Source organism: Chrysemys picta, chromosome 3 (genome assembly GCF_011386835.1).
Source record: "Chrysemys picta bellii isolate R12L10 chromosome 3, ASM1138683v2, whole genome shotgun sequence".
In the NCBI taxonomy this organism is placed as follows: Eukaryota; Metazoa; Chordata; order Testudines; family Emydidae; genus Chrysemys; species Chrysemys picta.
The window spans coordinates 95,325,141-95,352,265 of NC_088793.1; the positions used below are offsets into that span (position 1 = coordinate 95,325,141).

Sequence of the window (27,125 nt, forward strand, 5' to 3'; positions counted from 1 at the left end):
TTGAAGACTGCCTGAGGCAGTTTGGAGAGCCTTTGATACCCCAGAAGTGAGGAGACTACAGTGATCTGGCTGGAAGGCCAAGCCACAAAGAGTAAGCACTGCAGCTCACAGAGAGTAAGAGGCCGCCGAGTGAGAGATTGGGACAAGGGGGTCTGGAGAACTGCAAGAGGAGATGAAAAACCACTGGTGAGCTAATCCTCAGATGAGCCACAAGGAGGTGCCACAGCGGTGAGTGGAGTGAACCCTGTGACAGGGTTACTTGCCAGGATTATCTGGATATATCTCACTTAATAATTTCCCCGCCATTGCAGGGGCCTTGAGCACTGGCGCACCTCGGTCCTTCCTATTCTCTGTCTATGGCACGTAACAGTCTAGAGACCCTTGTGAGTCTCATTTACTTTGGTCTCATTTCTGTTGTTCAGTTTAGTGTGCACCTGCTGGGTGGTGGCCTATAATATACAGGAGGTCAGACTATATGATCTAGTGATCCCCTCTGGCTTTAAGCTCTATGACTGAATGAGGTATCAGGACTCACTCAGACACACATGATCTCAGCAGGCTTGTGGGTTCAGGCTTTGATAGCGCTCATGCACTGAGTGGTTGGTTTTCTGGAGTGAGGCATTCATTCACAGTAAGTATCCAGTGCACTGCATATCCATTGTGTAAGTCATTGTCTAAATTTGATTAGTAAATCTAGTGAGATTCCTGCAATTCATAATTGTTGATATAATTGCTAAAACAACAGCAGTAATCAGTAACTCAGCCAAAAGAGTGACCTCCCTGGAACATTGTGCCAAGTGCTTCTGATAACACAGCAGGTAAATGGCTTTGCACACTTATAGATACTGGATGGTTTAAATGACATAATGCTGTCATTTCCCCCACTTTACCCACATATTTTGGACACCATTGAAATCAAAAAGACAGTAACACACCAGCCAATGCAAATATTTTCCATAGTGCTTTACAAGACACTGAATTTATCTCTTCCAACATTCTTGAAGCAATTTTGAGTGACATCAGAAGTTGTATGCAGTGTTGTTATAGCTGTATCAGTTCTAGGATACTGGAGAGACAAGGTGGGTGAGGTAGAATCTCTTATTAGACCAACTTCTGTTGGTGAAAAAGACAAACCTTTGAGCTACCCCGAGCTCTTCTCCAGGTCTGGGAAAGGTACTCAGAGTGTCATAGCTAAATAAAAGATTGAACAGATTCTTTACCATAAGCACATATTCTAAGGGACCATTCAAGGTAAAGTGGCTTGTTAACACCCCTCCGATCATAGGACAAAAAAGGAGCTAGTTGGTTACAGATTGTTGTAATAAACCATAAATCCGGTGTCTTTATTAAGATGATGGCTTTTAGTGTCTAGCAAAGTTATGAATTTAAACTCCCAGTCTCATCTTTTGAAAAGTGTTGTGCAGATTTCTTTGAGGATGAGGACTGACAGGTCAGATTGAAATGATCACTTTGTGAAAAGTTTTCACTAGGGGACAGGGGGGTGTTTTTGTTTTTTATCGTTTTCTCGTGAGTTCATTTGAGAGCATAGTGATTGTCTGGTTTCAGCCACACAGTTGCTACTGGGACTATATCACATGTTGTGATAGGCATATGTAGGAATCCATGGAGCTTGAAAGGTCTGTTGTGCGGGGAGGTGTTGATCACTGCAGATTCTACATCTGTTCTGGGGATCTGGTGCTGCTTTCAGTTGATGTCCCCTGGTCTGTGGGAAGCTGGCTTCTGATGATGAGCCTGGTGAGGTGTGTGTGTGTGGGGGGGGGGGGGGGGAGGTGTCTGTTTGAAGTGTGTGTGAGGGAGGTTCAGGAAAGATTTCCCATCCGTTTGCTCCCTCCACCAGATCTGCCCCAAGACACTCCCAATTTCCCAAGCCCCTTTCCTCTTTCCAACAACACTCCCCCCCCCCCCAACAAGTCTCTGAGCCCTTCCAGCCAACCTGCCTCTCCATGCCCCTGGGCTTCCCACCGCTCATTCCTTCCATCCCCCGCTTGCCCTTTTATCGCTTTTGAGCAAGGAGAGCTGGGGGGCCCAAGGGCAGCAGCTTCTCTTTCTTAACAGCCACGTGCAAGGACCTGGGACGCGCTCCCGGGAGCCGCCGCTCCAGCTGGCGTGGGGCGGAGGCGCTGGGGACACAGTCCCAGGCAGGCCCCCCGGTGGCACTGCCCGCGTTCCCCGCCGTTCCTCCCGCGGTGACCCGGCAGGCGGCAGCAGAGAGCTCCTCCCGCGCCACATCCCTCTCTGAGCAGCCGCCACCGCCTCCCCTTCCAAAAATGGGAGCGGGGGCGGGGGCCTCAAATGCCCCCGCGGCTCCCGAAGAGGAGCCGTGTCCCCGCCGCAGCCGCCACCTCCGCCCGCCCCGGTACCTGACCCAAAGAGCGTCCCCCCCCAGCAAACTCCGTGCGAGCATCTGCCGCCGGAGCGTGTGGCAGCTACAGCAGCTCCCGCCGCCGCCCATCGCCAAGGCCGCCCGGCTGCGCGGGAACAGGGGCGGGGAGGGAGCGCGGGGAAGTGAAGATTGGGGCGGGGGGCAGCAAAGTCTGTTGCAGAACCCGAGCCCTAAGGAGTGGGAACCCCTCCTCCCCCCCCCGCGCCTCAGCCGGGCTGCGCTGGAGCAGGCAGAGCAGCAGCAGCCCCCACGTTTCGAGCCAGCCCCGTGCCATGCCGCTGAGCAGCCGCCGCCAGCTCCGTGCCACGCTCTCCTCCCGCTGCTGCTGCACTGGGAGCCCGGCCGGCGCCGCATGGAGCAGCTGAAGCCTTCGCCCAGGGGACTGGGGAGACCCGGCTAAGCCTCCCGGCAGAGGAGCGGCCGCTGCTGGCGCTGCCCGAGACCCGGCTGGGGAAGAGGAGGAGGAAGGGGGCGCGCTGCTGCCTCGCGGAGCCCCTCGCCCAGCATGAACTGAGCTCGGCCCCGCCGCCGCCCCGCACAGCAGCGCCGCCGCCCCGGAGGCTTTGCGAGCCGAGCTGGGGGGCAGGCTTTGAAGCCCAGATGCCTCTGGGGCTTCCCAGCACAGTGCGGCTGCTCCTGCTGGCACCTGGCGCAGCATTGCCCCCCGCGCTGCCGCCGACGCGCTTGCTGGAGGCTCGCTCCGTGCTGCACGGGGAGAGCGAAGGTAGCAGCGGCTGCTAACCCGGCGCAGCGGGTCCTAATGCCTGTCACTTCCCGGGACGCGCTGGTGGCGGCGGCGGCAGCAGGCGAAAGCCCCCGGAGCCCCGCGCAGGTTTGCCTGGCCTCTCCCGCAATCTGATTGGATCAAGTTGGGCTCTACGTGGCGAGGGCTCTTGGAAACCATGGGTTATTGCAGCGGCAGGTGCACGCTGATCTTTGTCTGTGGCATGCAACTGGTAAGTGACACGGCGCTGTGTGCGGTGCCTTGACAATAGCGGCAAAGAAGTGCAGGGCAGAGAGTGACACATGGGCTGCAAGGGGGAGGTGGAAGGTAAAAAAAAAACAAACTTTTCAATGGATCATTGATACAAGGTATCATTCGTCACTTGGAGCTACTGTCCCAGCTGTCTTAAAATAAACCCCTCCAAACGAGGGAGACTCCCTGAAATGGGAGAGGTCTGGTGGTACCTTTGATATGCATTGGAAAAAAGGGTCCGTTACAGGTGTTGCTTAGACAGCTATAGAGTTTTGTACATGCAGTAAAGTTGTTAAAAAACACTACAACCTCAGGACCGTTTTGACAGGCATTGGCTAAACTTGGTGTCTGGTTTCTTTCAGCAAACTGATATTTAGTTAGCACTTAGTTTGAGGATGCCATTGTTGTTGTTAGTCATGAACAGCTTGCCATACAGGTGTGAGTGAATTTATATCTGACTTTTTCTGCAGATATGTTTCTTCTTTCAGGATTAGTGGCTGAGGTTTAACTGCATTGCATTGTTACAGAAGTGAAAAAAAAATGCGAGAATACATTGCAGGTATTGTATTCATAGCCATCAGACATAGAAACTGTATGGAGTTTACAAAATATGCAAGAGAGGTACAATAACTTAGAAAAGGCTTTTAATTAACTTTTAATTAACTGCTAACAAGCTAATGAAAGGAAATGGAGAATTTCCAGCTGGATTATTGTCTAATTTGAGATGGTGGAATTTGTAGAATTCAGATTAAATGTGATGCAAGTACACGTCACTAAGGACCCAGCCACAAAAAATGCCACCTCTCTGAATTTCAATGGACCAAGTGTGGAACATGTGGTAGGGGACTTCTTTAAGCAGTTAACCTTGATCAGGAATGAAATAATTCACATTACCCACTCCCCTCTATCTCTTATTGTATAGTCTTGCTGGAAAAGCCTGAACTGGTATCAATGGCAACCAGCATTACCACCAATTCTTCCAATAGAGACAGGTACTAAGAAGACTGCAGAAGAAGAGGAAAACAGTGGATTTCAGAGACCTAAATCCAGTACATAAAAAGTAGATTTATCAGTAGAACTGAAGCACTGTGGTCTTTATATATGTTGTGATTAATCCTTCATCCTTCTGTGTTGTGGGAAGCCTTCTATTTGTACAAATGGTGTTCTCCTCAGAAGTTATCTGATCCTTTGCATTCGGTGTGTCTTAGTAGATTTGATTTATTCATATGCGGTCTAAAAAGAAAAAACTTGAATAGAAGTCTGTAGTACATGAGGAATGTAACCTTTTCCCAGCAATTTGGAAATATAAAATACATCATTGAAGTTTTCCAGATCTATTTAAGTTTCAGACCCATGCTTTTCATTTTCTGTGAAAAGGCAACAAAATGTTTAAAATGTACTTTATATGGACAAAAGATCCTTTTGAACAAATATTAGCTTGAGTGAAGGTGCAGAAATGTAAAAACTTTCCTGTTCTTTGGGTCTGCACATTTGCTAACTCATCGTGTGTGTGTGTGTGTGTATATATATATATATATATAAACAAACAAATCAAAACACCCCACAGGGATATATGAATGAGTGAGTAGGTGAAATAATGCAGGATCTTGTTTCATATTATTTTACTTTTTTATCTTGACTTGGTAGGGCTCTAGAATAAGTAAAATATAATTAAGTATTATATTCCACCATTGCTTATAAAACCTTTGAGAATCAATATATTTCAAATAGACTGCAAGGCACTACTGTTCCCCTTTTTGATTTGAGCAGCTACCCAAAAAATGTGCATTTAGTTGGTTGGTCCAGTTAGGAGGAGAAAGTGGTAATAGTCAGGTACTTCTCTGATGTTTATTTACAAGGATTGTACAGAGTCCTGTGTCTCTGAATGCAGAAGGAATCAAATAGCAGAAAACAGCTTCTTTTGCTCACAGCACCGAGAGTACTTTTAGCCTGCACCCCTAACCCAAAAACATCTCCCCATATATCTTCCAGGGTCAACCTCTGTCAGCTGTTTCTTAAGGCACTCTCTCTATCTCCCATCCCTATCTCTCTTTTCTTTTGTTCTGCCTTCTCCCTACCCCCAATCCTATCTAAAACAATATTCAACAAAAGCTCCTGGGTGAGTTCACCTACTCCTTGTCTTAAGTGGGAGCTTTTATTCACAGTTATGCTAATTGAAAGGTGTCAATCTCCATGGGGTTTTTAACTTAACCCATAACAAGGTTTCAGTTAGCTCATATCAGTACATAGTGTCCTGAGAAACCTGAAAGCTTTAATTTCTTTACTGCACAAGAGGGGGCACATTACTAATAAAACAAAACACCTGAATCATACTGCATCTGTGTAGTGACATTTCAGTAGGTGAAAAATATAGTTGGTCATACAAGAATACTCTTCTCACTTTATAAAAATCGTGTCCCCCCTGCCCTTTATGTGCGTGCATTGACGTAGGTCATGAGCCTTCAAACCCTTTCTCATATGAGTGCTTCCATTGATTGATTGGTGTGACTGCGTAAGGACTGCTTATGCATCAGCCCTGGTCTACATTAAAAAATTAATTTGGCTTAACTGCATTGCTTAGGGATGTGAAAAATCCACACCCCTGAGCTGCGTAGTTAAGCCAACCTAACATTTGTGTAGACCGGGGTGGCCAACCTGTGGCTCCGGAGCCACATGCGGCTCTTCAGAAGTTAATATGCGTCTCCTTTTGTATAGGCACTGACTCCGGGGCTGGAACGACAGGCACCCCAATGTGCCGAGGGGTGCTCACTGCTCAACTCCTTGCTCTGCCACAGGCCCTGCCCCCACTCCACCCCTTCCCAGCCCCTCCCCTCAGCCTGCTGTGCCCTCGCTCCTTCCCCCCCCCCATGAGCCTTAAAACAGATGATCGTGAAGTGTGGGGAGGGAGGGGGAGGCGCTGATGGGTGGGGCTGCTGGTGGGTGGGAGGTGCTGGGGGGGAAACTGATGGGGGGCTGTTGACGTATTACTGTGGCTCTTTGGCAATGTACATTGGTAAATTCTGGCTCCTTCTCAGGCTCAGGTTGGCCACCCCTGGTGTAGACAGTGCTAGGTTGATGGAAGACTGCTTCTTTTGACCTACCTACTGCCTCTCAGTTAGGTGGATTACCTACGCCAACAGGAAAACTGCACTGAAGAGCTAGAGTGGTGCAGGTGCAGGGGAGTAGCTGTGCCACTGTAGCATTTCGAGTGTAGACAAGTCCCTAGCTACCATCGCTCGGGGAGATGGTGTTCCTACTGTGATGGAAAAACTTCTTCCGTTGCTGTAGGCTGTGTCTATATACACGTCTGTGCTGACATAGTTATGGCTCCAGCGCTATGCCACTGTAATCTCTATAGAGTAGAATGGCCTAAATTTTCAGGATTCAGCCCATAATTAACACCATGTTAATGCAGATGAAGATGATTTAAAAAAAATGAAGTCAACTGGCATAATATTGTGAACAGCATTACGTGACTGTTAATAATTTTTTTAATCCACATCATTTTTAACAGAGAACTTTTTTAATGAAACAACAATGGTTTAATTTTTAAAACAATTATAAAACATACACTTTTAAGGGAAAAAAGTTTCAGATTTTAAGGAAGGAAAGGGGTTTTGCACCTGTGTTTCTGTTAGAAGAATTGTTGTATATTTGCTTAATATAGATGTGGTGATTTAGTTAGTCTTGGCAGGATTGGCAAAATATGTAATACAATGGTATACTGTTGAACATTAGAAAAGTTGCTGCAGGCTTATCTGTACAGTGTATGGCCAATCTCTGAAATGGACCATAAAGGCTAAATTTTCAAAGAATGCATCAGGAATGCAGTTAGATGCACTTGAGAGCACCTGCTCAAACACAGAATTATTTTCATAAATGCAATTTAAACACCTGCTGCTTGTGCAATGTACTGTATCATCAATTATCAAAATACTCAAGGAATAGTTTGCTTCCAACTGCACACTGATCAGTGTTCCCTTGATTAACATACGCAGTCCCTCCTATTTGTGCTCTCACTTGTATTATGCAAAGCAGCTTCTGACAGTTCATTTTCTTCTGCGTTTGTTAACCAATAAGAAAAATTAATGCTGCTGTGACTGCTGCTGGAATGCTGTGTCCAGTTCTCGTTCTCAGAATTCAAGAAGGATGTTGATAAATTGGAGAGGTTTCAGAGAAGAGCTACGAGAATGATTAAAGGATTAGAAAACATGCCAAATAGTTATAGATTGAGCTCCTTGAGTCCATTTAGTTTAACAAAGAGAAAATTAGACTTGATTGCAGTCTATAAGTACCTACATGAGGGAGGAACAAATATTTAATAATGGTCTCTTCAGTCCAACAGAGAAAGATACAAGATGATCCAATGGCTGGAAGCTGAAGCTTGACAAATTCAGATTGGAAAAAAGGCAAAGTTTTAACAGTCAGAGTCATTAATCACTGGAACAATGTACAAAGACTTATGGTGGATTCTCCATCACTGACCATTTTTAAATCAACATTGGATGTTTTTTCCAAGGATCTGCTCCAGGAATTTACTTTGGGGAAGTTCTATGACCTGTATTAAACAGGAGGTCAGACTAGATAATTACAATGTTTTCTTCTGGCCTTAGAATCTGTGAATCTATAGCAGGTAAGAGTTAATTTTGCTCATGTCCGGTCCAAACTCTTAATTAATTTAGTATATGAAAATAACCTCAGTATACCTCTTAATTCTTCAAAGATATTAAACTGATTCTTTGTAAATTTCTCTCCTCCTCCACAAGAGGCCACCAAGCATGGATGTGTGTGAGTTGGGGTCTCTGTTTCTTTCACTTCTCACCCAGATTCCATGTTGTTTTGAGAGGAAGTCTCCACTATTCTACCTCTTCCCCAACCTTTTTTTCTTTTGGGTCTCCTTTTCCATTAATAGCCTGTGCTGTTGCTTACAGTCTTCTCACCCAGCAGAAAAATGGAACTGACAGCCTTATTGTCAGTTTCAGTGCTGTCCATAAAGTTCTGAAGAGCAGTAATGAAACTGGCCAGAGCCTTTGCAGTTTCCCTCTGTTACTGTGAAGGAAAACTATGAACAATGGCAGAAGCATTGAGCTGGTCAGCAGGAAATTCAGGAAGACAGTACTTCATTTTGTCAAACTTGGAAGTTATCGTCATAAGCAAAGGCTAGAAATTTTAAAGTGGAACTTAAAAATCTTTAGAAATTAATAGCTTATCACTCCACTTCTGTTCATTGGGGAAAGGGTCTCACTTCCCAGAGGCAAATAGATGAATGGTATTCTTTATCTCATGCAATATTTTATACTATTTCTATATGTCACCATTTACATTTTTCTTTGTGTTCTATACTGTCATGGGGTCCATTCACTGCTAAGGCACCTCCTCCTGGCTGGTTTGGGGATTAGCTCCTTCCAAGTCCAATGCCCCTTTCTTCACTTCGTGGTGCCTCTCTCAATCTGGTACTCAGATACCCCTTCTTAGAGACTCAGTCCTCCAGCCAGGTCACTAGGTCCTCCCCTTCTAGGGTAGCAAAGTCCTTGGATGACAATCCCAGGCAGTCTTCTGCTCCATGTCCCAGTCTGTGCCTCTTCAGCGGTTGGTAGAGGAACCCAGCCCCACCCTCTACTCTAAGTTCCAGTCCAGGGCCCCTGTGTCTAGCAACTGTGATCTGCTTGCATCCAGAGCCTGTTGCTGTTTCCGCTGGACTCCTTCTTCTCTGCTCTTATCTTCTGCACACATGCACTCTTCCCCCACTCTGGATTTATCAACCCAAGCTCTCTTCAGACTCCCTAACTCTGTGGTCTTAAACAGACCTTCCTTCTCCCAAGGAGTGACTGCAAACTACTTCCCGTGTAGCCCTTTTCTGCTGCCAAATTCCTGGCTTTATACCAACCCCGCCTGTGCCTTCCCAGCTGGACTCCATTCTCCATCAGCCTTTCTCCTCTAGGTGCAGCATCTCAAGTTAATTAACTTAATTTAACCTGCTCTCCCTTGTGTGGGGTGGACACCCCATCACATATACCTGATTGGTTATAATAAATTGTGCTCACGATTTGTTTTTTTTTTTTTTTAAAGGCACATAGCCCCATCATTTAATTTGCAGAAAATTTACATACACACTTTACAAATAGGCATCAAGTTTTTGAAATGTTACTAGTGATTGTGGGTACCTCAATTTTTGGATGCTCAGCTTCAGTTGCTTTAAAGGGGTCTGATTTTTCACAGGGTATTTACTCAGGACTTTCTGAAAGTTAAGACACCCCCAAAAAATTGATACAGCAAAAATCACTAGTCATTTTTGAAAATGTAGGCGAGGCATGGGGAACCTTTTTTGTATCAGGGGCCATTGACCCACCGAAAAAAATCAATGGCGGGCCCTGCACGTTCAACTCACGTGCCCAAGGGGGGAATGCAGAGGCTCAGCACTTCCTCCTGCAGTGGGACAAGCCGGCGCTTGCATCTCCAGCCCCACGGTAGGGGGTACCACAAGCACTGGCTCGCCCCACTGCAGGCGGGAAGCCCTGAGCCTCGGCGCGCCCCGCCCCCCCTTCCAGGGCTGGAACCACAAGTGCTGGCTCGCCCCCTACAGGGCTGGAGCCACAAGTGCCGGCTTGTCCCGCTGTGGAAGGAAGCGCTGAGTTTCCACGCCCCCCTGGGAAGGTGAGTTGATCGTATGCGGCCCAGGGGCCGGATGAAAATGAGCAAGGTGTCCAGATCCGGCCTCCGGGCTGTAGGTTCCCCATCCCTGATGTAGGCTTTAATTCTTACCTGTGCTTTATGCCGTTTAAAGTAGTGATCAGACACTTAATGGATTCTGACAGCTTGCTTCAAAAACTCACTTGAGTTTCATGCCCGTGCACAAGTTATTAACATGAGTGTAAAGAAATCTCAAACAATTTATTTCAGAAACACCACCAATTGGGGTATATTCTATACTTATCTGTGATATTGATGTACTGTATGTGAACCCATACTTCGTTACACTGTTGCACCTGTATGCACATATTTGTTCTGCTGGAAATAAAGTCCTGTAAACTTTCAAATGGAGGAAATGAATTACATAGAATCAGAAAGTAATATCTGCAGTATGCCTTTCATGGTCAGTGATACAACTAATCTACAGTACACACAGTGCTAGCCTTCATACTTACAGCATTTTCTCTTCCAATTATTGCATAAACTGTAAAACAATGATATATTTAACCACTCAGAACAGAGCTTTATTCTTTGGAGAACAAGTGTGCCTTAGTGATCATTTTTTTGTAAAAGTAAGAAATATAACGTATCAAATTTTGGCTTGAACAGCAAGCAATCTTTATGCTCATTTTTATCTGTCATGAACAGAATATTTTAAATCATCGTTACTGGGAAACTTGTAGATTCTCTCATGCTTTGTGGGTGTAGGCTTTTCATGTCAGAAACTGAGGTTGAACGCAAGCTTAATGTCTGAAATGAGAATGGTGATTTTAGGTCCGTAGCAGTTTATATCACAATTCTACCCCACTTGATTTGGCACAGTTTTGTATCATTAGTATCCTTATTTTAAGAGACGTACTTGTCTGAATAGCTTGCAGACTGAATTATCTGCAGTCCTCCAGGGAGCTATAGCTATCCAGGTTAGAGCTAAGGTCACTTACAGAGCTGTATTAGAAAACTCACAGGGTTGTGCCTAAGCAATATTTACCTGGTAATTTTCGGAATAATTAATGTTCCATTTTAGATATGTTCTTGCACCATGCTCTTCACCATAGTATCTGTCTGCCCTCCAGCAGTGCATTAAGTGATGTAACTGACATCATGTTTGCATTTGTTCTTTCATCCTCTCTCCAACTGGGAAGTGTGTACAGGGGAGTGGTTTTTTTTGTTTTGTTTTTTAATTCTTTTGATAATGACACATATGATGCTATATTTTTATGTTAGAGGAGGCCATGTCAGAGAAATGTGCCTTGCACTTAGAGCGGAAGGTGGTAGGTTTGTGTGGTCCTTAGTTCCCAGATCCATAGGCTTTTTACAAGAACAAAGATTATTTTTGCTTCTGGAACTAGGTCTCTAGATGCCTTCAAAATTGTGTATGGGTTAAAAACAGGTTGTTTCTTCTTCAAAATTCTTTGTAGTTTTGTTTTAATTTTGTTGGAAAAAAATTGAATGGATGTAGATGAGCACCCTAGCCTCTTTCTGTCCCAAAACTTTCTGATGCCACTAACTATACAAAGGAAGTAAACACAGATTTACCTGCAGCAGACATTCAACAGATGTATATTTTTGAAAGCTGCTGTGTAATGCTGCAGACTGCATTTGAGGAGTTGTCAGGATTATATAAGTCAAGGACTTGAGCTAGAATTTAAAGAACTGATATCTTTTGTTGCAATGAAGAAAATGTATAGCAAACCTTTTAGGTGAGTAAAAACTAGAGGGGGTGAGGGATACACAGTATATTTCTGTACTGTTATTCAGATGAAATACTCCAAATTGATAACTAAGATCTTTATTTCTTAAGATTTTTTGGGTTATGCATGGTAACAGGTACAGAACTTCAATAATACTATAAGTAAGAGATGTTATGTAATTGGATTGTAATGAGTTGACTTCCAATATGAATGATACAATGTTATTTTTTATAGAAAGGTGATTAAATTATATATGTTCAGATGTACAGTACAAATGGATTTTTTTTTTAATTACAGGGTTGAGAGAACCTCAAATGGCTATTAAAAATCGAATCCAATGCTGATAGAAAGTCTCCCATTGAGTTCAGCGGACATGGATTATGGCCCTAAGTTCAAATGCTCAGACACTGTGATGATAGGTGGGAGGTAGAATACCCAAAACTGCCTTTTGCGTCACCTAATGGCCATGAGCAGGAGCGGGTTTTCAAGGTGGAGCAGTGCTAAACCTAGATACCTATTCTAATGAAATCTTGTTTGAGAAAATATGTGTTGATGGATTTTACCTGAAGTTGTTTACATGTTTTCTTGGTTTAATGGTGTTTTACTGAGATGAAAATAGTGTGATTAGTTTGACATTTACAGTGTGACAACAGCCATTGCTGTCTCTTCTACCACTTCACGGCTAAAAAACAGACAAAAATCATCCAGGGCTTGCTTTGTTATGCCTTGTGTTTCGACCATTTTCTATTCACTGGTTTCATGTAGTAGTGAGTTTGTAGAGAAATTCAGTGAAAGTACAAAAGTTTTTAACCATCAAAGATGTTTTATTCTTGTTCTAATGAAGTCTTGTTATTGTTGGTTTTAAATATGGATAGACTAACATTGCTCTTCTAGAGGGAAATAATACTGCTTTCAATATCTGGTGAGTCAGAAGATGGAAGATCTAGTTCCTTATAACTTGTAAAGAGATAGAGTGGCTTGAATGACTCCTCCTTGCCAGAACCAACAAGTAGTCCCAAACCACTACCCAATTTATTTAAAAAAAAAAGATGCAATATACTATTGTCTTGATGTCTGAAAATATTTCACATTCTATAACTCTCTGGAAATGACATCTAGAGGGGGAAACTACTGATCTCTGTGTTCACTAAAAAGTAAACATGCATATCTAATAGTTCTATTCAACACACATCATACTTATGCATTTTTAATTTCAAATATTGCTTTGAATTCATAAATAACTTATGAGAAATGTTTCAGTTTAAGACTATCTGTTGATTCCTACTAAAATTTGCACATCATATACTATACCTTATAAGTGTCCTTCATTTTAAACTCATATTTTACCTTTCATGCACAAACCTGCTGCTCTCCTATATATGTAATTGTACGTTATTTAAGTGAGAGATACTGGAGTGGGAAACTAAAAGTCAGAAGAATGTTACTGATGTTGAAAAAAATGACTCTTACATTGTTTTATGTTTCTTACACTGATAGCTTTCTGATAGCTTTCTAGTGCTCCTCTTTTTAGGCCATTTTACCTACATATGGTTTGATTCTGCTTTTATTGAAGGAACTGAATAAATTACCAATGACATCAGTGGGAGAAGGATTGGATTCATCATATACCTTATTATGTTAAGGTTCAGGGTCGTCCCCCCCCCCCCCCCGCACATCAAAAAGGTCTTGATGGTAGAGTTTAGCGGAGAAGACACCAATGTGAAGTTAATGATATCACTTCTAAGGGAAACTCAGTGTTTCTTCCAATATAACAACACCTACCACCTTTATATTTTGTATCCCCTTTATAGAGTTTGTGTGTGTGTGTGTCACTGCGGCCTAGTAAACCATGCCCTCAACTGGAACTCAGAAGAGCAGGATTTTATCCACAGCTCTGTCCGCGGCCTTCTGCAATGACCTTGGGCAAGTCATTTCACCTCTCTGTGCTTCAGTTTCCATATCTGTAAAATGGGGATTTGATGATACATACTTCCTTGGTAAATCACTTTCAGATCTACTGATGAAAATGCTATAAAAGAGGTAGGTTTTCATCTTCTTTCAGAAAACATTACTGCAAAATCCTTTGCAGACTCTGCCTCTATAAGGATCACATTACTTTCTTCTTAAATCCAGCCACTTCTGGTGGTAGCATTGTCACAGCTGCTTCTTAACAGCACTGCAGAGTAGGACAGAAGTGAACAATAATTTCTCTTATTAAACTACAATGGAAATTGAGACAGAACAGAATATAGAACTGTTAATTGGAATTTAGCTGACATAAGCATAAACAGTACATGCAATTTCATCTGTCCTATATTTAAGCTATGTTGCAGACCTAACAAAAGGGCCAGATTCTGGAATAGTATGTTATACCTTCCCAAATTCTCATACAGAAAACAGTTTATAGAATAAGATACTATTCACTAAGAGGAAGGATAGTGAATCTGGCTTAGAGACAAATGTTGGCTAATATTGTATCTGAAATCTTAACTGCTTTCTGAACTAAAGTAATTCTTTCTCAGGTGACTCATGCTATGGTTCACTTTACTAATTAAAAATTCTTTTAGAATTCTCCACAGAAGAGCTTACTAATTGGCTCTCAACAATTATTTTCCTTTTAACTTTAAGATAAAAAGCTGTAGTGCAAAAAGGAAGATAGATACTATGATGTCTCTTTAGAACAATGCATTGGGGTATGAAAAGTAGTTAACCAATAATTCATAACAAAATGTGAAGCTTACAGATGTTAGCCATGACCAACAATGGCCCTGAGTTTTCCTTTATTCTCTGGTCACAGATTGAACAGACTATCACAGAAACTCTCATAAAGCATTGAAACAGAGAGGAAAAAGCTGGTGTATATCAGTGCTGCTTTCACAAATAAACCACAAATATGTTATGTCTAAGACAACACTGTTCAATGTTCATGAGAACCACCAATGACATGAGTTTTTATGAATAACACTAGTTACTGGCCAGTCATGTGTCATTGCACCATTATTCAAGTTGGCAGTGCAAAAGACAAGAAAACATTAGGAGTTAAGGGAATGCTAAAGAGGAAGAGGCTGAGCTGGAAAATAATTTTAAATACTGATGCTGTATTTCTTGGTAATGATGTTGTAAAGCTTTTAAAAACAAGGTGCACAACCACTCCCATCCCTTGTATTTTTGGCCAATCATATTTTTAGTTTCTTTGACATTAGCAGTTACTTGTCATGACAGCCACTCGTGATAAGCCAGGTGATGGCAGTAGTAGCGTTGATTTTAAGACTCTGTCTCAAATTAACTGTATACTGAAAAGAGAGTTCATTGTCTTGTGTTTTCCATGCTAAGCAAAGCTTTCATGATAACTGGCAGTAAAAGTGGGACTTGCAAAAAGAAACCACAACAAACTTCAGCTGGATGTAGCATCCAGGAACACACCTAGTAATGTTTTATTTCAATTTTTGGCAGCCTCTAAGAATAGTTAGGGGCTCTGGCATCTAGTGCAATGCATTTACTTGTAATGAACGCCCTAACCCACAGTTGGGGCTATAATAGTAGGTAAAGAAAAAGTCGTTGGTCTCTACTTCTGAAAGAGACGTTGTGCTGTATAATGCTCAATTGTTCCTTTCCAGATTCAGAGTAAGAAAGTTATTTATGCCCACTGATAAAGTGGTATTTGTTGTATAAAATCAGATAGGCATGTGAACAGTACCAAAAGGCAGCTAGTTTAGTGAGCCCTATTCACTGCACAAATGTGCTGTTCTCATAGAATCATAGAATATCAGAGTTGGAAGGGACCTCAAGAGGTCATCTAGTCCAACCCCCTGCTCAAAGCAGGAAATTTCTCATGAATTTGAATAAAAATGCTTTTTGTGGTTGCTGATATTTGCAATCATTCCTATTTTGTAGTATGCATAAAAATATCATCATGTGGGTCCCATGTCAGTATTATATCTGCCATGACTAGCTCCCAGTTAGGGGTCAGCTATTCCTCTCCATACAAAACATGCATATAACTCCCACAGATAATAAAGTTCTGAGTGTAATTCACCACAGCATTATACTAATTTATGCTCATATAACTCTATTGGTTTCAATTAAACACTGATATAAAACAGGAGTAGTACAATTCTGAATCAAATCAATGCATATTATTCAGTGGAGACTAGACCATTATTTGTATAGTTAGTGTGTTTCTAGTGCTGATGTTAGAGAATAAAAGGCCAGTGGTAGCATACGCTGGATAAGACTCCTGGATCTTGGCTTTAATACAGGGAACCCTTATAGAAAGCATGTGCTGGAAAATAGAGTATATATGTGGACATCGAAATCATATTAATTGCCTGCACTAGAAAAGAAGGGTCAGATTCTTAGGTGCTCCATTAGCACAAAGCAGCTGGGATGCTGATTTAACTGGCTCCCTGAGGATTCTCCTTGTGTAAGGGAAATCTGAGTTGTATAGAGCCAGCATAGCAGCTCTACACTGACACTCACCATAAGGGGCATTCCTGGGATAAAGGAGTGGTGGCTGGGGCATTCCTATGATCCAGAGATCCGAAGCTGCCAGGGGCATCGGACCTGGATGGAGCTAATCCCCAGACCCAGCCAGGAGGAGGTGCCCAGGAACATATTCTTGAGAGCCATCTACTGACACCGTATCTATTAATAACTAACTGTTTACACATGCAGACATAGAACTCTTTTAAAAATGTGCCCCCCTAATTCTGCCCAGAGTGAAGCTCAGTCAGACTAGAGCACTTAGCCACATGTAGTCCCGTGTTTATGTAAATGTTTCCTATTTTTATACAAAACCCTCAAACCAATTACAAGATTGTATACCGTATTTGGAATAAGGTGTATGTTTTTAAACACTGAACAGAACAGAATACTCTCTTTATTGAGAGCAGAAACAGTTATTACTAAGATGGTGACCGCTATTCCAGACAATTTTGTTGAGGATTTAAGTGGTCTAAAGTGATCTAATACTTCTGTGCTGAATGGATTGAATGGACTGATTGAATGGATACTCTTTTGTATTGCATTATTTGAGAATTTTGCCATTTAAAAAGGGATGTTTTGTTGGCTTTTGACACCCTGTTAGCATCTTTTTATTTGAACCAGATGTGATGGGTTGGATCACAGAAACCCCCTTGGGAACTGCCAACTGATGTGCCAAGACTACTTCTGCCCCTGCTTTCCCTGCCAGCTCGGGACCCCAGCACCCTGTCGTGCTGAGCCAAACACGCCCGTCTCCTCCAACACAGACCCAGGGTCTGAATTACTTGCCCCAAAGCTGCAGACTTAACTGAAAGCAGCTTACAGAAGTGTTCTTGACTTTAACACTCAGATTCCCAACTCCCAATGGGGTCTAAACCCAAATAAATCCATTTTACCCTGTATAAAGCTTAAAAATTGTTCACCCTCTATAACACTGATAGAGAGATATGCACAGCTGTTTGCCTCCCTCCCCCCCACCCAGGTCTTAACACATACTCTGAGTTAATCAATAAGTAAAAGTGATTTATTAAATACAGAAAGTAGAATTTAAGTGGTTTCAAGTAGTAACAGACAGAACAAAGTGAATTACCAAGCAAAATAAAATAAAACATGCAAATCTAAGCCTAATACAGTAATACAACTGAGTACAGATAAAATCTCACCCTGAAAGATGTTTCAATAAGTCTCTTTCACAGACTGGACACCTTCCTACTCTGGGCACAATCCTTTCCCTGGTACGGCCCTTGTTCCAGCTCAGGTGGTAGCTAGGGTATTCCTCATGATGGCTGCCTCCTTTTCTCTGTTCCACCCACTTATATATCTTTTGCATAAGGCAGGAATCCTTTGTCCCTCAGGGTCCCCCCCTTCCCCTCTGAATTCCAGTTCAGGTGACATGATCACATGTCACTGTAAGACTTCATTACCCATTTGCCAGCACACAGGTATACAGGAAGACTTACAGGTAAAACAGAGCCATCTGCAGTCAGTTGTCCTGGTTAATGGGAGTCATCAAGATTCCAAACCACCATTAATGGCCCACACTTTGCATAATTACAATAGGCCCTCAGAGTTATATTTCATATTTATAGTTTCAGATACAAAAGTAGTACATATATACAAGTAGGATGATCATACTCAGTAAATTATAAGCTTTGTAATGATACCTTACAAGAGACCTTTTGCATGAAGCATATTCCAGTTACATTAGCATATTTTCATAAAATCATATAGAGTGCAACATCACTGGGTTTAGGATAGAGATCCTATTGCCATAAGTTTTTTGGCCGCTGGAGGAAGAATGGATGGAAGAATTGAAGGCCCCAGCAGCACTGATCAGTCAGCACCACTATTAACAGATTCAATAGCAATGAGTCTAGGGAAAGGGGACACTTGCTTGCTCTCTCAGTAAGACAGCTAAGTTGATCAGGTGGGAATTGGGAGATAAAAATACAGCTAGTGGAAAGCTCCAAAGAAAAGTCACTTTTAAAAGAAATCAGTGCCTCGCAAAAGTAAAAATTTATAATGCTGGCAAGAATCAGGCAGAGGCCATGCAACCTGCGTCAAAGAGTTGTACTAATGTACCTAGAGCTTGAGTGTAGAATGCTGGCATCACATTGCTGCGTCTGCCTTTGAACATACATGCATTACTTTAGCTTAGGTGACATGGCCCCAACCCCACATCCTGGATCTTAGTATTTTCAAACTTTGGGAGAGTATCCAGGCCCATTCCTACAATTTAGGACTCAATTTTGACTAGTCATATGATGGCAGGACAAGAGAGTAAAGCCCCATCCCAGTCTGTGCTCACAGTAGGACAACTCAGATTTTGGCTGGGGCTTGGGGTAGACTGGGGCTACACACTCAATATTCTCCCTTTGAGCATGTGGATGGCGGGAGGGAACGAGGGTGGAGCCAAGACTGCATCACCCTTACTTCTTGCAATGGCCAGCAGAGCTGGCCTGACCCAATGGAGGGGAATTGGCTGTAGCCTGAAAAGGTGAAGTAACCTATTTCCTCTTTGCCCCAGGGCAAGAAGGAGAAGAGGGGAGGAATTGTGACTTCTTTCCTGGAGTGGTCATCCTTACATTCAACCCCTTATTTAAAGGATCAATCTAGTCCTCAGTGATGGGGATGAATATTAGGTTGATTTCTACTAAACCTGTTGTATGTCACCAAAGCTATACTAAAACCCAAATGGAGACAAGCATAAGGTCAGTTTATTAACATGCAGCCACCTGAATCCTCAGGAATGTCAAAGTTGATCAAGATAAAGCATGGTTCACAAATTGTATTTTTAAAAGGTCAAGAAGTGAAGATGATTTATTCATTTCAATTGAAATTCACTGGGCCTGGGGTTAGGGTGAAGGTAAAAGGAATTAAAACTTGAGCTATTTATATGTTTAGATCAACAATTGTGTCAGCCCCAGCTGTTTGTGAATATTGTCCAAGTCTACATAAATATTTTTGGATAGTAGTTCATTTCAAAACAATTATGTGTGCAAGGCACACTTTCTGCATTTTGGCATTGAATTAGTGTTCCAGGAACATTGAAAGTCTTACTTTTTCCATAGATAATTTTCTAACCAACTTAATTTGTGTTCCCACAATGTTAGAAAGAAAATATTCTGCATGCTGTTTGTTTGACAAACATCGTAAGGAGGAAACAGCATGGTGAATTTTGAAGGTAGAATCTTTTCTCATTGGGGTTAAATATCTTTGAGATATACCCCCCAAAAGTTGTCTTGAAATACTGTACTACTCTAACATGTCATAATGATCACTCAGAAAGAGCTTCCCAAAGACATATATCTACAAAGTTATTTACTTAGTGCCAAACAAAACAAAATCTTCACACAGTACTACTGTGTATTTTCTTACTTTGTCTTATAAGCCTAACAGGAGAGAGGTGGTTATACAGTCTCTCCACTCTTTAGAAGCACTACAAATCCTTTGACTAGTCAACTAGTATAATTTTATAATATTTTTTTCTCATGGAGTTAGAACTTTTACTACTGGAGTCCTTACTGTATTTACCTGTATCCCTGACTTTATCCATTAGAGGCTGCTTTTCCCACCACACTTGCTCTTTACTGTCTTAACCAGAGCAGCTTCAATTCCTCAGAACCTAATTTTTGCAATAATTTGCTTGCATTTTGTGCTACAGTTGAAATTACATTCCCTAATGACCCCTTAGTTATAGTGAGTTTTGCATCTAATAGGCAAACTTTAAAATGTATATTTTAAGATAAATTTAGCAAAAATAAAAAGGTTTTTCCTCAAAGGTCCTAGTACTCTCTTGAGCCCTGAAGCAGTCCGATCACCACGGGTACACGAATAAATAAATAATAAGTAGTCCTTTGACCACTGATAGAATAAAAATAATAATTAATAATAAAGTGGCTTTGTTATAGAAATCACTCAATTGATGAAAAAGAGCTGGGTAGTGAGGTATTGGCCTACACTTATTAGGTAGTGAGGTATTGGCCTACACTGGCTTTACACCATCTGTTGTGATGGAGTGGGAGCATGAGGGAATCCCTTGAGTCCTGGCTGGCACTGTGTCATTTACTGCAGTTCCTAAGCTGCTCTGTGCTGTGCCAGGCTGTTTTGGTCTCCAGTCAGGGTGATGCTTAGGGAGGAAGAAATTTTAGAGTAAACTTCTTCCCCCATCCTCCTTCTCTGGGTCCTGTGGTGAGTACAGCTCAGCCAGACCCAGGGTTCTGGTCCAGAGTTGTTAAATTAGAGCATTTCTTTTACAGTGCCATTAAAGACAGAAACAAATCCACAAAATACCCAAATCACCACTGATGCCACTGGGTGATCAAGATGCTAAAGGAGCACTCAAGGAAGACAAGGCCGTTATAGAGAAGTTAAATGAATTCTTTGCTTCTGTCGTCACTGCAGAGGATGTGAGGGAGATTGTCACCTAAAATGAATGTCTCAGGTGTGGCAAAGCTGAGGAACTGTCCCAGATTGAGGTGTCAGTAGAGGAGGTTTTGGAGCAAATTGATAAATTAAACAGTAATAAGTCACCAGACCCAGATGGCATTCACCCAAATATGGAATTGCAGAACTACTAACTGTTGCATGTAACTATGATTTAAATCAGCCTCTGTACCAGATGATTGTAATGCCAATTTTTTAAAAAGGCTCCAGAGGCAATCCTGGCAATTACAGGCCAGTAATCCTAACTTCAGAACAGGCAAATTGGTTGAAACTATAGTAAAGAACAGAATTATCAGACACATAGATGAATATAATTTACTCGGAAAGAGGGAACACAGCTTTTGTAAAGGGAAATCATGCCTCACCTATCTATTAGAATTCAACAAATGTGGACAAGGGTGATCAAGTGGATATAGTGTACTTGGACTATCAGAAAGCCTTTGACAAGGTCACTCATCAAAGGTTTTAAGCAAACTAAGCAGTCATGGGATAAGAGGGAAGGTCCTCTCATGGGTCAGTAACTGGATAAAAGCCAGGAAATAAAGGGTAGGAATAAATGGCCAGTTTTCACAGTGGAAAGAGGTAAATGGAGGGGTCCCCCAAGGATCTGTACTGGTACCAGTGCTATTCAACATATTCATAAATGATCTGGGAAAAGGGATAAACAGTGAGGTGGCAAAATTTGCAGATGATACAAAATTACACAAGTTAGTTAAGTCCAAAGCTGACTGCAAAGAGTTACAAAGGGATTTTGCAAAACTGGGTGATTGGGTAACAAAATGGCAGATGAAATTCAGTGTTGATAAATGCATATTGGAAAACTTAATCCCAGCCATACATACAACATGATGGGGTTTAAAAAAGCTGTTATCACTCAAGAAAGAGATTTTGGAGTATTGTGGATAGTTCTTTGAGAACATCTGGTCAATGTGCAGTTGCAGTCAAAAAAGCTAACAGACTATTAGGAACCATTAGGAAAGGGATAGATAATAAGACAGGAAAATATCATGATGCCACTATATAAATAATTGGTACACCCACACTTTGAGTACTGCGTGCAGTTCTGGTCACCTTATCTCAAAAAAGATATATTAGAATTGGAAAAAGTACAGAGAAGGGCAACAATCTTCCCATCTTTCAAAAAGCGAAGAAGAAGAACCCGAGGAACAACAGACCGATCAGCCTCACCTCAGTCCCTGGAAAAATCATGGAGCAGGTCCTCAAGGAAACCATTCTGAAGCATGTGGAGGAGAGGAAGGTGATCAGGAACAATCAACATGGATTCACCAAGGGCAAGTCATGCCTGACCAACCTGATTGCCTTCTATGATGAGATAATTGGCTCTGTAGATATGGGGAAAGCAGTGGATGTGATATATCTTGACTTTAGCAAAGCTTTAGATATGGTCTCCTACAGTATTCTTGCCAGCAAGTTAAAGAAGTATGGATTGGATAAATGGACTATAAGGTGGATAGAAAGCTGGCTAGATTGTTGGGCTCAATGGGTAGTGATCAACGGCTTAATGTCTAGTTGACAGCCAGTATCAAGTGGAGTGCCCCAAGGGTCGTTTTTGTTCAACATCTTTATTAATGTTCTGGATGATGGGATAGATTACACCCTCAGCAAGTTCATGGATGACACTAAGCTGGGGGGGAGAGGTAGATACACTGGAGGGTAGAGATAGGGTCCAGAGTGATCTAGACAAATTAGAGGATTGGGCCAAAAGAAATCTGATGAGGTTCAACAAGGACAAGTGCAGAGTCCTGCACTTAGGAAGGAAGAATCCCATGCAGCGCTATAGGCTGGAGACCGACTGGCTAAGCAGCAGTGCTGCAGAAAAGTACCTGAGGATTACAGTGGATGAGAAGCTGGATATGAGTCAGCAGTGTGCCCTTGTTGCCAAGAAGGCTAACAGCATATTGGGCTGCATTAGTAGGAGCATTGCCAACAGATCGAGGGAAGTGATTATTCCCCTCTATTTGGCACTGGTGAGGCCACATCTGGATATTGCATCCACTTTTGGGCCCCCCACTACAGAAAGGATGTGGACAAATTGGAGAGAGTCCAGCGTGGGGCAACGAAAATGATCAGGGGGCTGGGGCACATGACTTATGAGGAGAGGCTGAGGGAACTGGGCTTGTTTAGTCTGCAGAAGAGAAGAGTGAGAGGGGATTTGATAGCAGCCTTCAACTACTGTATCTGAAGAGAGGTTCCAAAGAGGATGGAGTTCGGCGGTTCTCAGTGGTGGCAGATGACAGGACAAGGAGCAATGGTCTCAAGTTGCAGTGGGGGATATCTAGGTTGGATATTAGGAAACACTATTTCACTAAGAGGGTGATGAAGCACTGGAATGGGTTACCTAGGGAGGTGGTGGAAGCGCTATCCTTAGAGGTTTTTAAGGCCCGGCTTGACAAAACCCTGGCTGGGATGATTTAGTTGGTGTGGTCTGGCTTTGAGCAGAGGATTGGACTAGATGACCTCCTGAGGTCTCTTCCAACCCTAATCTCCTATGATTCTATGATTCTTGTATGAACAAAACTGATTAGGGGTGCGGAACAGCTTCCATATGAAGAAAGATTAGAAAAACTGGGACTGTTCAGCTTAGAAAAGTGACAACTAAGATAGAGGTCTATACAATCATGAATGGTGTGGAGAAAGTGAATAAGGAAGTGTTATTTACCCCTTCATGTAACATAGAAACCAGGGGTCACCCAATGAAATTAATAGGCAGCAGGTTTAAAAAAAACATGAGGAAGTACTTCTTCACACAACACAGTGAACCTGTGGAACTCATTGCTGTGGGAATGTTGTGAAGGTCAAAAGTATAACTGGGTTAAAAAAAGAATTACAGTAGAATCTCAGAGTTATGAACATCTCAGGAATGGAGATTGTTTGTAACTCTGAAATGTTTATAACTCTGATTAAAATTCTGAAGAAAGCGGTATGGTTGTTCTTTCAAAAGTTTATAAGTGAACATTGACTTAATATAGCTTTGAAACTTTACTATGCAGAAGAAAAATGCTGCTTTTAACCATCTTAATTTAAATAAAACGAGCACAGAAACAGTTTCTCTACCTTGTCCATTTTTTTAAAACGTTCCCTTTGTTTTTAGTAGTTTACGTTTAACACCGTATTGTACGGTAGAGTATTTGCTTTTTTTGTCTCTGCTGCCTGATTGTATACTTCTGGTTCCAAATGAGGCGTGTGGTTGACCGGTCAGTTTGTAACTCTGGTGTTCATAACTTTGAGGTTCTACTGTAGGTAACTTCATGGAGGATAGGTCCATCAATGGCTATTAGCCAAGATGGACAGGGATTCAACTCCATGCTCTGGGTTTCCCAAAACGTCTGACTTTTAGAAGCTGGGACTGGATGACAGGGAACGGATCACTTGATAAATCGCCCTGTTCTGTTCATTTCCTGAAGCATCTAGCACTGGCCACTGCTGGAAGGCAGAATACTGGGCTAGATGGACGATTAGTGTGACCCAGTATGGCCATTCTTATGTCATCCACAAAAAAATAAATAAAACATACAATCCAAACAACAAAAACCAAAAATACATGCAGGAGAATGTATTGAAAAAAACAAAACAAAATAAGATAGGCTGTTTCTCCAGGCTCACTTGTTAAAGAAGATGGATATAATTGTAAATAGGAAAGCTGTGAAATATAGTTAATAAAATCCATCCTTACAAGGATTATTTACGCTCATAATGGTGACTGAGTTCCTGTTTTTCAAGAGCTGACAGGCAGTGATGGAGTATGTGCCAGTGTTTTTCTTTCATAGCCTCACTTCTGCCACCCTCCATATCTTTTAATTACTTAGGGCTTATGTGCACTGCTTCCTTAAGACTTAGTAGGAACAAAAAGGTAGATAGATTCTAAGCAATGGCTCAATCTCATTGGCTACATATATGTAACTGATTGTCTCCTGAAGTTGAAGTAAGGGGCCAAACTTAAATATCCATCTCCTTTTGGGTTTGCTTCCACTGATAACGGATGCCTCAGCTAGCTAAAAATATATGTAGGGCCTTTGTAGTTACAACCTAGAGAGAAACTCATATCTCTGGGTCAAGTCTTAGTCATGAAATGTTACTGAAAATTATTAAGATTCCTTAAATCAGTAACTCATCTAGTCATGAGATCATCTGTACTCTCTTCCCAAATAACCTCCCATATTTTAGACATTGCAGTGGCCAATGTTTTCATTTCTCCTTTAAGACGAGAGTTAAAAATACAAGGGAATGTCATATAATGACACAGACACACTGGACCCTGCCGCAGCAGAACAGAACAAAAAGTAGCAGAGAAATACAATGTAATTTTGCACACTTTAGGGGAAAATTTAAATCTAGCTATTGATTTAAGTGGCTAGAATTACACTAGGGATTATTAATTTGAAGAAGTGCAGTTGTGGAAAGAAGAGCTGGATTGCTGAAATGTTAAGAGAGCATTATAATAGGATTTTTTTGGCAGGGGCGGGCAGACGAGAATGGAACTGATCTTGCGTTCATGGAACTTTGGCATCACAAAGGATTTTTTTCCCCTTGTACCTCACCTTTTTTCCTCCATCCTGTGGTTTTGAAAGCCAACAATGCAAAATGAATGATGGAGTCAAAGGGGCTTTCTGTAAATAAAGAATACACAGCACACATACGACTGCAGTGCTGCCAACTCTCGTGACTTTTTTGCAAGAGATGGGGTTTCACAGGGGGCTGGAGCTCATCTGGTGATGAAAGTTCAACCCTGCCAGAAGCTGGCAGATTTCTCTGCCCTCTGTTTGCTGTTTTCACAGGAGGGGAGAGGGAAGAAGCAAGCAAAGAGCCCAGCACTCAACACAGCTCTGCCTTCTCCTCCCTCCTCCTCCGCTGTGAGCATCAGGGATGGAACATCTGGTCATCCCCCCTGCAGAACCTGGCCTGGAAAGGGACAGAGAGGGGTGAAGAGCCCCTGGAGATGCACCCCTTCAGCCTGGATGGGAGACAGTGGACCCTCTGCAGCCCATCCCCCTACACCTGAAGAACCTCAGGAGGAGCAGATGTGAGAGTTGGAGGGACTGAACTGAGGTGGGTGATGGGGAGGGATTGAACTGATGGAGAGGGCTGGATGGGGACACAACTAATTGGTAGAGCCCTGCGCAGATACACAAATGTGTATCCACATCCGGTCCACGATCCACAAAAATTATCTGCAGATTCCGCAGATTTGCAGGGCTCTACATCGGGGCTGGACTGAGTCTCCAAGGCACCCTTCCTCCAGAGCCCAGTCGGGAAGAGCCGCACTGGCAGCTGTGGGGAGCTGCAGCAGACCCTCCACCTGCTCTGGGTGAGGGGGCCCGAGCAGCCCCCCATTCAGTGTCCCAGACCCCCACCCAGGGCAGGTGGAGGGACCCAGGCTCCCCACAGCTGCCAGTGCGGTTCTCCCCAGCCAGGGGGCAGCTTGGAGCCGCAGCCCGTTCACGGTAAGAGCTGGGTGAGCAGCTGGGCGGTGCCAAGGGGGATCCTCCACCTGCCCTGGGTGGGGGGCCGATCAGCCCCAGTTCCTACACCCCAAGCCCCCTAATCAGGGCAGGTGGAGGATCCGTGCCATAGTTCTTCAAGCCGCCCACCTGCTCTTACTGTCAGAGCCCTTCTAAGGATTGGATAGGACCTCCAGAGCTAAACCATGTGAGTCTCTACAGACTGAGCTAAAGAGCCATTTTTTCAAGCTGAAAGCTGTAACAGAGCCATGTCCTCTGTGAATCAGGCACAGTTAGGGACATGTAACACACTGACTGGTAGGTTACAGATGCATTTTAGGCAAAATATTGTAACAGTCAAAGTGGAAACTGAGGTCAGAGATTGTGCTTGAATGAGTTCACATCTGTTACAGATTTATTAGTGTATTTCTAGTTAGAGTCAGGTTCTCCCACAGAGTGTAGGTGGTGCTCAAAGCTTTAAGAGAATGAACAGTAAATCTGTTTTTGATGAAAGTATATTGCTGTAACCTTTAGGAATAGATCTGAGTTTACTTTAAAGGGTGTGTTGTTAGTGAACTCATCATTAGCAGTCTATTATGGACAGAATAAGTGATAAATGTTTCATATATTTTCTGCTCAATCAAATTAAAAGAATAGCATAATTTTACATTACCACTTTGCAATGCTACGATTAGACCATTAATTAAAAAAATAAAAGTTAGTGTAAGTGGTATGTAGCAGGGTTCCAGGACGCTGGGTAAGAATGCAAGACTCCTTTCCTGAGTCACTATAAACACAGGTGCCTGAACACTGAATACAAATGGAGAGCATTCATTGCTGACTCTTGATTGTAAATGAACCTTGTTGGCTCCAACCATGCTATAAGAGGGATTGGAATGTCTCCCTTGGCCAGAGGGAGGCCTGTAGGGAAATGGGGAACAGTGAAACTAGGAGAGAAAATTTATGCTGAGCTTTGT

The 27,125-nt window shown here is 42.6% G+C and overlaps 1 protein-coding gene across 7 annotated transcripts in view; it reads left to right on the top strand.

Annotated features, from left to right (window-relative positions):
- The first annotated feature begins 2,273 nt into the window (after positions 1 to 2,273).
- Positions 2,274 to 27,125, top strand: part of NKAIN2 (sodium/potassium transporting ATPase interacting 2) — a 745,781-nt gene continuing 720,929 nt past the window's right edge. The window contains exon 1 of one of the 7 annotated variants that reach the window (XM_005280190.5): positions 2,274 to 3,360. In XM_005280190.5, coding sequence (XP_005280247.1) covers positions 3,307 to 3,360 — 54 coding nt within the window. In that variant the 5' untranslated portion in view covers positions 2,274 to 3,306. The remainder of the gene's footprint in view (positions 3,361 to 27,125) is intronic. The other 6 variants (XM_024113933.3, XM_005280193.5, XM_065588510.1 and 3 more) reach the window with 6 other exon arrangements.